This window comes from Natator depressus, chromosome 3 (genome assembly GCF_965152275.1).
Source record: "Natator depressus isolate rNatDep1 chromosome 3, rNatDep2.hap1, whole genome shotgun sequence".
Classification (NCBI taxonomy): Eukaryota; Metazoa; Chordata; order Testudines; family Cheloniidae; genus Natator; species Natator depressus.
Window position 1 is genome coordinate 197,750,570 of NC_134236.1, and position 12,823 is coordinate 197,763,392.

Consider the following 12,823-nt stretch of genomic DNA (forward strand, 5'->3'; position numbering starts at 1 on the left):
GAAGTCTGAGGCAAACCGGAAGGGTCAAGTATCGTGTCCTTGCACTATTTTATACCTGTTCTGTGGATCAAGCTCTGGTGGTTGTAATCTAACAACCTTTCATAAGGATTAGATTCCCTTAAAAATTGATCGGTTATCTACATGGTTTCATTTTACAGACAGAACTTGCTTGTCATGCAGTTTCTGAGAGGAAACCTGTGTGCTTTAGCCTAACTTTACATTGACGCTCAGCCTCAGCCACTCCCACTGAATTCAATGGGAGCAGTGAGTCCTGAGCTGTGAAAATTGGGTTGCTTATTTTTTGGAGACCAGATTAAAAGAATAAGGCACACGAAATATGTAAGAAATCACTTCGTAGCACTTCCAAACTGTCAAATAGGAATAAATTGCTGAATTGTTAAATTCTGAAGTTAGGTTAAGTCGGTGATAATGTGTCCATCATGTTAAAACATAATTTATGTATCTGTTGCACAAAGCTACTGGAGGGCACGTTGTCTTTTCACAGGGGTGGGTTGTTACATTTAACGGCTTGATTCATCAGATTTATATCTTTGGATACTGTATGCAAATTCTTCCTTCTTATGCCAGCGTAAACCTGTGTTGGTGTATGAGAGCAGAATTTGGTCCTATCTCTGTTATATTTGCAGTTTGCAAACCAGTGGCCCAAACAGAGATTTGCGTAGCATCTGCATCTTTCCACTGTAATAAAATACATTTTCAGGCAATCAGTATAGAATACATTTACTAAAGTCTTAATTTTATGTTAAGGTATGTACAAAGAGCCCAATGTGGATTAAGTAAAATCAGTGTGGGTACTATTAGATCCTATCCTTTTAGTAACACACCATGGTGAATATAATATACAGGATAAAATTTCAGTAAAACACATTTCAAGTTTTCATGTCTTTTAAAACTTCTAAAAATAGCTGAACAAATATGAAAAATGCTCTGCCAAGCGTTCCTTTTAATTGCTGTTAATGTATCCCTTAGCAGTCTGTACTCCTCTTTTCTCCCTAATGTCTTGCTCGCAACAGATGCTGTTTTTAGATCTAAGAGGATAAAATATGTTCGAAACTTCAAGTTCAGGAAGCGTTGAGGGCACTCAGCACTTTACAAAGTCAAGTCCCTTGTGCATAGCACGAACATGTGTAGGACTAAAACAGTTTCAAGATCTTCTTTATATCAGTGCTTTGAGAGAGCTGACCCTGATGTGTGTGGTATCAAACCTACCTAGCATCCAACATAGCTAGACTGAGCAGATGGAACTCTTCATGTACGCTGTCTTTCTGGTTGTTATAAAAGACGTGCAACTCTTTTAGCACAGCTATAGTAGTGTAGTAATATGAGAAAATAAGTGTACCTATCCAAAAATGTTTTAAATACAGAAATATGAATGTATTCTTTTCTCTTTCTAATTAAGTGAATAAGAAATATTCTTTACCTAAACAATTTGCAGTAAGGATATGTTCTTCAAGTGATGGTCCCTATTGTATTCTACTAAGAGTTATACTTATGCATCATGTGTCTGGAGCCAGAGGTTTTGAAAGTAGTAGTGTCCCTTGGTCCACCTCATGGGTTCATCCAAGGTGATAAAGGGTGTGCTGGACCAGCCATGCCCTCAGTTTCTCCTCATGGTCCAAGTCAGAGTCTCTACTGTTCTCTGTCTCATGTGATGCATTTTCTAAAACACAAAAGCAGCTGTTTTATTCTTGTATATAGCTAGTATTTTGTTATTTTTGTAGTAGTTTTAATGTTAGTAGTAGTTTTTAGGATTTTAAGGACTTTGGGACACTGTTTTGCTCGTCTCTTTCCCCTCTCCCCCTTCCACCCCCCAGCACCCATGATTGGATACTGGATTATGCCAAAGATGCCAGGGTTCAAGACCTGCACTTCTTGCCCTTGCTTATTCTCAGTCAGCAACAAGGACCAACACTACCTTTACTGCTTGGGGGAGGCCCACATCACATCCAGGTGCAGTATCTGCCTCTCCTTCCCAGCCCGTACATAGGAAGGCCGGGTTCTCCACCTCAAGAAACATCTGCATTGAGGTCACCATGAGGCCGCAGTGGGATCCTGGCTGGGAGACCCCTCCTCCCCCAGTACGTTGGCCCGAGTAATCGAGGAGCGCACCTGCTACTGCGGAGCTCCAGTCTGCTTCCACTGGTACCAGCACTACGGACCCTGTTCCAGGACCTAGTCGTGAGGCAAGGAAATGTGCATAAGCATGGCGGTAAGTCTCCCTCAAGGCCCCGGAAGGACACTGCATCCTCCACAAGTTCCAGCCATGGAGAAGCAGCGCTTTCCAAGGCTCACAGACACGAGAAGAAGTCGCACAGAACACCAGACCCATCAGTCCCGGTTACCGAGCTGTGTACCCCTTCTGGATCAGTACCGCCAATATCAAGGGAACCTTCAGTTCTGAGACAGTTCTCTACTCTGGTTCCAGCTCCAGTTCCAACTGCAGAACACATGCTGCTGACTCCAGGGAGGCTGCAGTCAGCACCCAGACCTCATGAATTATTTGCCAGGGAAGAGGTCAGATCACCACGTCTCCTGGTGCACTCTCTTCCTAAGAGAGTATTCTCTCCTGCATTGGACTTACCTCCTTCAGCTAGTGTTCCTGACCACTCCCATATGATTCACCCGGGTCTGACGGTACTGCCTTTAGAACAGCGGTCTGACTTTTCAACATCCAAGAACTTGGATGAACCACAAAGTCCGCTCCTCCCGTACCGTCGCCATGAATGTCAGAAGGCTTCACTGGCTCAGTGGCACTACCCTCCCTTTCTTCAACATAGGTGCCCTTGGTATCCCGCTCTGAGGAGCCCTCAGCAGCAATGGCTAGATCCACCTGTTTGGCTGTACTGGGAGTCTTGGCCACAGTATCCACCTTCAAAATCTTCCCAATCTGCCCAAGAGGAGTCCCCCATCTCACCACTCCGGCCTTCGTCAAGTAGACATCTGAACCTGGGATTGGAGGGTGCTCTGGTTAGCCTTACTCTGACAGTACCACCGGGACTGGAGCAGTTCCCCTCAGCATCTCTGTAAGCAGCAGTGTCATCGACTCCTTCCTCCCCCTGGATGACTACCACCAGTTTCAGGAATTGTTATGGAGAGTGGCTTATGCTCTCCACTTCCCCCTGGAGGAAGTGCAGGACAGCCAACATCAGTTACTCGATATCTTGTATGCATCAGTACCAGCCAGGGTGGCACTGCTGATCAACAATGCCATTCTCCAACCGGTCTGCACTGTCTGGAGTACTCTGACAACTTGTACACCCAGCCCAAAGGAGGTGGAAAAGAGATACTGTGTACTGGAAAAGGTTTTTCTGAGTTTTTTTCACCTTGCACCCAATTCCCTGGTTATTCAAGCAGCAGTGGAACAGGCCAGGCAACAACATGCGTGTTCTGCTCCAGCTGACAAGGCAGGTAAGAGATTGGACTTCCTAGGTCATAAGGTCTTCTCTTCAGCCAGCCTTCAGTTTAGGATCTCCAGTTACCTCCCTTTACTAGCAAAATATGACTTTCTGAACTATGGCCAGTTAGAAGACTTCGCTGACAAGCTTCCCCCCAGGACTGTGCCTGTTTCCACACTATGTTAGAGGAAGGCAAACTAGTTGCAAGGATGACGCTCAAGGTCACTGTTGGTGGACACATCTTCACGCACCATGGCCGCAGGGATTGTTATGAGGAGGGAATCCTGGTTGCATTCGCCTGGTTTCCCCAGGGAGGTGCAGAATACCATTGAGGGACCTCCCTTTCAATGAATCTCAACTCTTCAACCAGAAGACTGATGATTCCCTGCACTCCCCCAAGGATTCCACAGCCACCCTGTGATCGCTGGATATATATATATATACACCAGCACCCAAGCACAAGGTCTACCACCCACCTCCTGCACAACAGTTCAGAACTCCTCAGTTCTTTCATCAGCAACCCTATGAGGCTCCTCTTAAGCATCAGAAGACCCAACGATCCCATCCATCAGCGCAGTCTTCAACACCACATACTCAGTCTTCGCATAAGCTATATTTCTGAGTTCATTTAGAGAGCCGTCAGCAAACTTGCATCTCACCATACATACAGTTGTATCGTCTTCCTCGCACCCTCCTCCTAGCTAGGTACTGCTTGTTAATCACCCTCAGTGGAATACCATAGGGACCATCACTCAAGGAAGAGGAGGAGGTTACTTACCTATAACTGGAGGTTTTCTGAGATGTGTGGTCCCTCCCTCCTTCTGTGGAATACAGACAGGGACCACACATCTCAAAGAACCTCCAGTTACAAGTAAGTAACCTCCTCTTTTAATCAGTTTTCAACAATGACGTCTCAGCCTCCCTTTGTGTATGGGTTGCAGTAGGGAGGGGCATTTTCCTGTTTTAGACATGTACAGTAATAGTGTGTAACCCGCAGTAGATAAGGTGGATCAGAAGATTAAGAACTCTATCTAAAGAGATTTGTAAAAGAGTATCTATCTTCAGCTATCAGAATAACTGGGTTGAAACATGCTAAACTTGCTGCTATCTGCAGAGATATGATGTTTCAGTGACCCCTTATTTTGTATGTGCCATTGTGCTCACCCCGGTCAATTTTGGGTTGCATGTTTGGTTAGAAATGTATTCTACAGAAGAAACTTGAACATGCAGGCCTTACCTATGTATGCTAGACTTTTTTTTATTAGTTTTCTACTAGTGCAGCTCTACAGTAGGAATGTTACTGGTAGCCCTCAGCATTCTAACTGCCATGAATAAGCAAGGGGATGGCCTTCTGACTTAGATGCTGGACTGAAGAGACCTGGGTTGAGTTTCTAGTTTAGTCACAGAATTCCTGGGTGACCCTGGGCAAATCAGTAAATATCTCTGCCTCCATTCCTGACCTGCAGAATGGGGATAACAGTTCCATTCTCCCCCTTTTGTCTTGTCTGTCCATACTATAAACTTTTCAGATTGTTCCTTAATAGGTTTGTTCAGCGCTTAGTACAATGCAGCCCTGATTTTGTTTAGGACCGCTACGTGAAACTATAATACAGATAAATCTAGACCTGCTCCAAGGGCCTGCCTAGGACTACTGTCATGTCAATAATGGTACAGCTATGATGCATGTCTTTTGTGTTTTACAGCATATATAATATAGGAAAGCCATAAGCACAACAAGAGCAAGATTATGAACAATGCAGCCCAATTTCTTTTGCTGTTTGAACTGTAACTTGTGTATTTGCTGGTTGCTGTTACATTACAACAACCTGACTGTTGCAAAAAGCTATGTTAATATATTTAATTCTCAGTTTTAAAGAAAACTTAATAGAAAATTGAGAACAGCAAAGAGGGAGCAGATCCAAAGTTAACTTCAGGATTTTTACAAAATGCCAACAAAGCTCTGACCATTTAAGTTCATTGAACTAGCCTGTGCAGAGGGCCCAGTCCTGCAAACAGTTGCTTAACTTTAAGACAACGGGACTATCCGTGTGTTTACAGTTAAGTATGTACAGAGTTTTTTCAGGATAGGGCTGTAACGTAGCTAGCCATGTGAGGCTGTATAGTGCAATTCTTTGGGAGGGCAGTTTCAGCTTAAGGAAATCTTCAACCACACATCATTGGTATCAATTTTTAAATATTTTTGTATTATTTTAAAATCACTTCATAAAGCTTTCGTAAAGCACATACTCAGTTTGGAGCTTCCAAGTTCAGCCAGTTTTTAGTTCCCTCTCCCTCATTTCAGTGAGGAAAATGGTGTTTTATTTGCTTGTTTTGTTCCACTTTCCAAGAACTGCAAACCAGTAAAACTTTTTTTTGCCAAACTTTTTTTTAAAAAATCATGTTTTGGGCAGAGATTGAGAATGGAAAACTGCAGGCCCAAAGGCGAGTTTTTCAGGATGCTACGTGAGTGAATTGAAAGCTAATGAAAACCATTTTGGAACTTCTACTCTAATAGTCCATATGGAGCAACCACTCTACATATTTTTAAATGTTAACAACTCAGAGCAGGCTTTTGTGGAAAAAAAAACACAACTAAATGTACTGTTTCTCTTCCTTTCTCCTGCTTTACTTGCAGGCCAGTAAGTGTACCTGGGGTAAAGGAATGTACTGTAACTTTGACTGAGACTCCAAATAAGTTCCAGCAAACAAATCCCTGTGAAAATGAAAAGGGCCTAGAGAAAATGTAGCATTAAATGTTTTGGCACTAATTCTATAACAAGGAAAGAAATCTACAGCTGGGGCTCTTGTTAAGTGGGAACACAACTTTACATCAGTTATTCATGCTGCTAAAAATTTGGTTAGCTGCTGGATAACAATTTTAGGTGCAGATAAAGAAGGTGAATTTACTTGGGAAAGTAAAGGCATGTGTGGCTGGCTTTATTTGCAAACATTTCTTTTGTATACTGGTTTTAAGTGCTGAAGGATGAACATTTCTGAAAAATTAATGCTGAAGGCACAAGAATGTTATGAGCTATAATGGCCATGCTAAGTGGTTATACAGAGTTAGGTAACTTTTGTTACCAACACAATTATGCTTTACTGCCTACCCATCTTCACTTAGCACTGAACAGCCCTGTCTTGCAGTAGTATAGAAGTTGTTTGGTTTTTTAATATTTGGTTCTGTGTCGCTTATAAATCAGGGTTCAACAGTAATATATGAATATCAGACATATATTTTACTTTGTCAAATCAATGTAAAGTGAACAAGGCATTCTCGTTTCTAGGAGGAGAACTTCAAATTCTTCCATATCAAATTGTAATGACTAGCTAGATGTTCATATGTGGTTGTATTGTACTGTATTTTTACAGTATTTTAACTCTAGTTAAAATAATGGGTGTAAAGGGTTTTTTTTAAAAAAAAAAAAACAACATTCTTCGGAGATGGCCCAGTAGCCAGTATTTTGATGACTAGTAAATGAGGCTATTCTTCAGACAATATGGATCTCTGCCAGTTTTAGTATTTTGAAACAACACAATCTATTTTATTTTAATGTGAAGCACCACCATGGGGAAAAAAAAGACACATTTTTGTGTGATGCATACTGCATTAAGGGTCCAATTCTGCCAGGCACTGAGCGTCTCCTAGCATGTTACTGAACTTTCAAGTCCCATTTTAGTTAGTGGTTGAGGATGCTACGTCCATTCCAGGATCAGTATCAATGAGCTAAACTCTACCCTCAAGTACTCATGTGGAACTTTTATTTAAGATAATGTGCTCACATGCATCCAATGCAGAATTTGACTCTAATTATGTTTGGTTTTTGTTAACTGACACTTGTGCAAATCCTACTGATGTCTACCCTTATGCTGAAAAGTGAAGTTACTTTGATACTGGAAATTTTGGAGTCCAATGTTAGCAAGAAAGCAGTTTCTCTTTATCTACCATGATAATTTAAAAACACATACACTATCTAAATATTAGATATTTAAAAATATAGCCCATTATTTCTAAAATTCAATCTTAGAGTCTAAAATTTTTTTGCAGGCACATCTATTTGAATGTACAAAAACCAGACATCCAAATACTTTGTTTGCATTGCAAACGTGGGGCTTTACCTGGTGCATTTGTAAAGACTATTCAAAAATGTATTGTATGTATTAAAGCTGTCTTTCACCATTGATCCACAATACGGGAACTTTAAAAATAAAATAAGGAAACTCGGATGTGTTGCTTTATATGGAATGACTTGTCATTACAACACCAGACACCAGCTGTTCTTTAATTGTAATAGTGCTAGCATCAAGCCTGTCACCAGCAAATGCTACTTTCTGTTAGTAACATAAAAATGAGATGCATAGACAGTGCATTTGTAAAGGATTGCTGCATTTGTCATCAGATTAAAGTCACCTGGCCTTCAGCTTTATATTTTACAGCACCACCTGGTGTGCTATAATCTTGTGGAATTGGACTGCCTACTGCATTCTGTTGAATTATAACATTATAACTTTTTAAACTGCTCTAGTTAACAGGAGCGTCAGTGTTTTCATTTAAACAATAACAAAAAAATTCAGAATTTCACATCTGCAGGGCGATAGCAGGAAAATACTCTTTTCAAAACTTTTTGTCTACGGTGCCATTTTTGAGTTTAACATTTTCCCGTTAAGTGCACATACTGCATAACTGGGCTTTTTGCTGGAGTAGTTCAGAGACCTCCGCCTGCTTAGTACTATGGCGCAAACACCATTAAAAAGCCTTTTAACCTTTTATTAAAGATACAGAAACACAAACACTTGAAATGTAAAGTAAGGCTTTCATTTTAACAACATCCACCACAGTCTTATGCAGGCAGCTTCACATCCAACTTCAGAACCTTCTTGCTCAGTGCAGGCACCCAATACTTCTACGTTGGCTAGAAATGCCCCTGCAAGCATTGTGGTGTCCCCATCCCCTGCCAAGGAGATTGTCAGAGGGAAGGCGCCAATCCCCCTCTCCAGTGCCAAGGAAATAGCACATTCCTCAAAGACGGGAAGATTGAGATCTCCAGTACCATCTACTAGTAGAGCATTGGATATGGAAGGTACGGTGTCAGTGTGGCTCCCTGGTACCAACCTCTGCAAAATAGCCGTCTGGGCCTTCAAGACTGTACCTTGCTGAGATGCCAATATCCTCGGTGCAGCAACTGCTGGATTGTGGTAGCCACTTGGTGCTGATGGCTCCTGAAGCTTCCACAGCTTTCCTGGCTCAAGTACCTATAAGGGACATTTGTAAAGCTGCAACATGGTCATCAGTGCATGCTTTTACAAGTCACTATGCTATATCTCGGCAAATCCAGAGATTATGCAAAATTTGGATGTGTAGTTCTACAATCACTGTTAAGGTAGACTCTGAAACCTACCCTTCTGCAGACTGAACTGCTTGTGAGTCACCTGAAGTGGAATGCACATGTGTAATCACTCAAAGGGAAAAACGGTTACTAACCTGTTCTGTAACCGTTGTTCTTCAAGATGTGTTGCACATGTCCATCCCATGACCCACTGTCCTTTCCTTCTATGTCGGAGTCTCTAGCCGGTAAGAAGAAACTAAGGAGGATTAGGGGCAGTTCTGCTGTTTATACCCCTGGACTGCAGCACAAGAGTGCTAAAAGTGCATGCACCACCCCAACAGGTGGCTCTAAGGGAAAAATCTCTGGCTCTGGTGCACTGGGCATGCACACACTTGAAGTGGAATGGACATGTGCAACATATCTCAAAGAGAAGTTACAGAACACATTAGTAGCCATTTTTGTAAGGGGTCTGTCAGTTCTTGTGTTGATGCTTTTATGGCAGAATGTTCTCAGTAAGGCAGATACTGGCAGACTATTCAGGGAAACAATCAAACTGACTATACACAAAGTGCTATCAAATGGATAAAGTAAACCAACTGGAAAAATGGCAAAAATGTCCCCAACTTTATTCGGAAATGGAAATCTTCAGTATTGCTTCTAAAGATGGAAGGGCCACAATGTTCAGACACTTGATTTTCAGTTTGACAATCTATCTCCAGTGGTAATTTGTTACTCAACTCTGACAATAAACTACGGTTCAGTTTTTAATTCCCTTGATGTGAGAATAAATGGATATAGAATCATAAAACTTAAATTTTCAGTTCCTTTACCTTAAATAGAGACTCTTGTAAATATATTTTGCCTTATTTTTTTTAAAAGATGCTGGCAAGCCTGGCATGTGATAACATGACTAATTTTCTTTAGCTTGATGCATTAAGGCAGTGGTCCCCAAACTTTTTACCTTGTGCCCCACAGATCCCGCCAGCGGGTGCAGATCCCTGGGCATGGATCCCACTGGCAGGCATGGGGCCATTGGCCGGGGCCAGGAATGGAGCTGGGTGATGCTCCCTCCTTGCTTTCCCCCCGCAGTGGGCTAGCCCAGGCCCTGCTGCTCCCCCTCACCCCCAAATGTTCCTCCATAGTGGGGTATGCCCCACAGTTTGGGGACCTCTGCCCTAAGGTGTTTAAAGATAAAAGTATAAAACCAAAATAGAACAAAACACCCCAAATATGTATGGTACATAAATGCTCTCAGGGCTAATATCTGATCTCAGACATTCTAATATAAATCTAGAGTAACTCCCTTGAAATCAAGGAAGTTGCTCTACATTTACATTGGTGTGACTGATATCAGAAACAAACCTCGATAACTAGACTTATGTCATTATATACATCTATACACTTAGGCATCGATTTCTGAACACATTGTAGGGTCCGGTTCTGCCATCTGATCTGCCTAGTGTAGACCCCTACGTCCCCATGGAGCATCTTAGACTTAAGTGGGACTGCATAGGTGTAAGAATCTGCCCACATTAATCCAGTGACAGGTTTGAGACTTTACTTTTTACATGTCATATGAGATGGCAAATTGTTCTAGAAATACGGAAATTTTTAGGAAGTGGTGGACATTAGCCTTAAACTCAAATATATTTAGTGATTTTATTATATTATCAACCAATTATGTTTAGTTAGAGTATGGCGAGATGGAAGGGATGGTAACTTTCGGGGTTAGGTACCATCTGTGAGTTTGCACACCACCTACCACATTTGAGCCCCAGTTCTGAATGGGACTGTAGGTGCTACCTGAGTGTGAATCGGTGGTGAAACTAAGGGCCCGTCTGTACGATGGGATAATGTCCCCTGTTGGGGTGATTTCTAAAGTGAAATAAAGTATTATGCATTAATTGGTCGGTGTAGACCTTGCCTGATGCGCACTTAAGGTTCCCTAACGTGCTTTAGCATAGTGCTGTTTGAAACAGCACAGCATTAAAGCATACTCCCTATAGACTCCTCTGGGCAGGGATGAAAGTTGGCAGAGTTAAGGCAGTGTAGTATAAGTGTCACTTTAACACTGTGTTTGTCAGCTTTCTATCACTTGTGTCTTTTATTATAACCATAACACTTTCTTGTAAGGGGACCTAAATTCCACATTTCTTGGTTTCCCAGCACAGCTTTCGTATTCTGGAAGGTACCATCGAATGCTTGCAACCTTGTGTGTTGAAGCTTGTGGGGCGGGGGAGAGGAACTGGTTGTTAGTGGCATTGGAAAAATCACAAATTACAATAAACTTAAGATTTAATAGTTATGGTAAACTTAAAAATCAAAAATTCCCTCACTTCTTGGAATAAATGTAGTTTGATCAAACATCAATTTGGTTTTGTCTGTTTGGTCTCCTCAGGTGTGATAATCCTCCGTAAATCACAATACCCTATATGTCACCAACTTGAGATGGACCCTTCCTCAATTGAAATTGACGGCAAAACGTTAATTTCATGGGGAATGTGATTGGGCCTCTGAAGTCTGATACTAAAGTCTGAGCACCTGCAACTTCCACTGAAATTGAAATATTCAAGTTATCCTTAGAATTTCATTACTAGAAATATTTGTGTTAAACGCTGTATCTTATTTGTTTGAAATATATTCTGAGGTAGTAAATCAGAGCTTTGCAGTTGTGCACCAGACAGCCAAGCAAGAGGATGCTAAATGGCCTTGAAGAGCTGATCAAAGCTTGTCAGTCAGGTGTTTTTATATATGTTTTTACCCTTTAATCTGGTTGTATTTCCATTCTGAAGAAAATAATGAGTATTCAGCCCTTCATGCTAAACCTGCCTTGGCACTTCTCAGTGTTACTTTTACCACATAGACAGTGTCTAGGTCTTCCTGACACATCAAGTGACTACAACATTTACCCAGTAGAAATAATGGTAATTCTCAGTAGAGGAATGAAATTGATATTTGTATAGAAATATTATCATGACTTGGCTCTTCCGCCCTAGGTGGCCAGTTTAAAGGGGGAGGGGGGACAAATTAAAAAAACATCCTTTTGCAAGTAACAACTCCTTCTCTACCACCCAATTCTACCTAGGTTCACCTTTTCTAGCCAATGAAGATGGTGTACTCGGTGGAGTGATAGTTCTTCGATCTTGCAGATGTTCTGCAGAGCCTGACTCTTTACAAGAAAAGCAGACTCTACTAGGTAAGAAGATTTTTGTATAGTTTTATTGTGAACAGGAGGTGCTAAACTCACGAACCAAGCAAGGGGTGAAATAAAAATCACATGTACTACTACCAATTGAAAGCCATAAATAGGGGCACTTGGCGTAAAAGAGAAGCATCTGTCATTGAAATACAGGAATGCTCTGGGGGAGGGACAGAGAGGAAGTTGTAAATATTTTCTGTTTTTGAAAATTGTGGGTGAGACCATGCCTCTTAAATTGCCATTTGTGAACTTAAATATGATCCGTATTGGTCTATGGAGCCAGAGCCCTTTTTAGACAGAGTGTAGATAATAGTAATATTTTCATTTTAATTGCTTGGATTCTTTTTTTTTAAATATTTTTAAAACACTCTCTCCCAATATAGAGCATCACATTTTTGGTCAAGAAAGATGCATGCACATAGATCCTGCTGTTAAAGCTGCTCAGTGCATTGCATGCCAAGATGTGCTATATAAGGATGTTTACCTCTTCATTCTTGGAGACCAAAATGTGTATGATGGTTTGGAACATGGACTTGAAATTTGGCAGATTGGCCAAGGGTCTCTAGGCTCCAAGAGTCAGAAATTCCTTTGGCTAACCCCCCATGAAAATCAATCCAGAAAAGCTACAGCACTGACATTTGCATGTGCACAGTAGTACTTGACATGTTTGCTCCTGAAATGCCTAATTATTCAGCCTATGCTGTGGACGTCCCCCCCTGCTGTGCCTCCAGACAGATGTCACACAGACAAAATGAGTCATTCTCGTCTTCCTGCTACTGTTGCATTTCTCCCATCAAAATACTCTTTGGACTAGGAGAATTTGCACTGGTCTGGGAACCAGAAGACCATATGTTTGTCTTGCCGCCTCTGCTGATTGATAATAA

General features: G+C 41.5%; 1 protein-coding gene across 4 annotated transcripts in view; it reads left to right on the plus strand.

Moving 5' to 3' along the window:
• TASP1 (taspase 1) overlaps positions 1–12,823 on the plus strand; it is a 158,986-nt gene that overhangs the window by 109,946 nt on the left and 36,217 nt on the right. For all 4 annotated transcript variants that reach the window (XM_074947171.1, XM_074947169.1, XM_074947170.1 and 1 more), the window contains one exon: positions 11,826–11,936. In XM_074947171.1, coding sequence (XP_074803272.1) covers positions 11,826–11,936 — 111 coding nt within the window. The remainder of the gene's footprint in view (positions 1–11,825; positions 11,937–12,823) is intronic.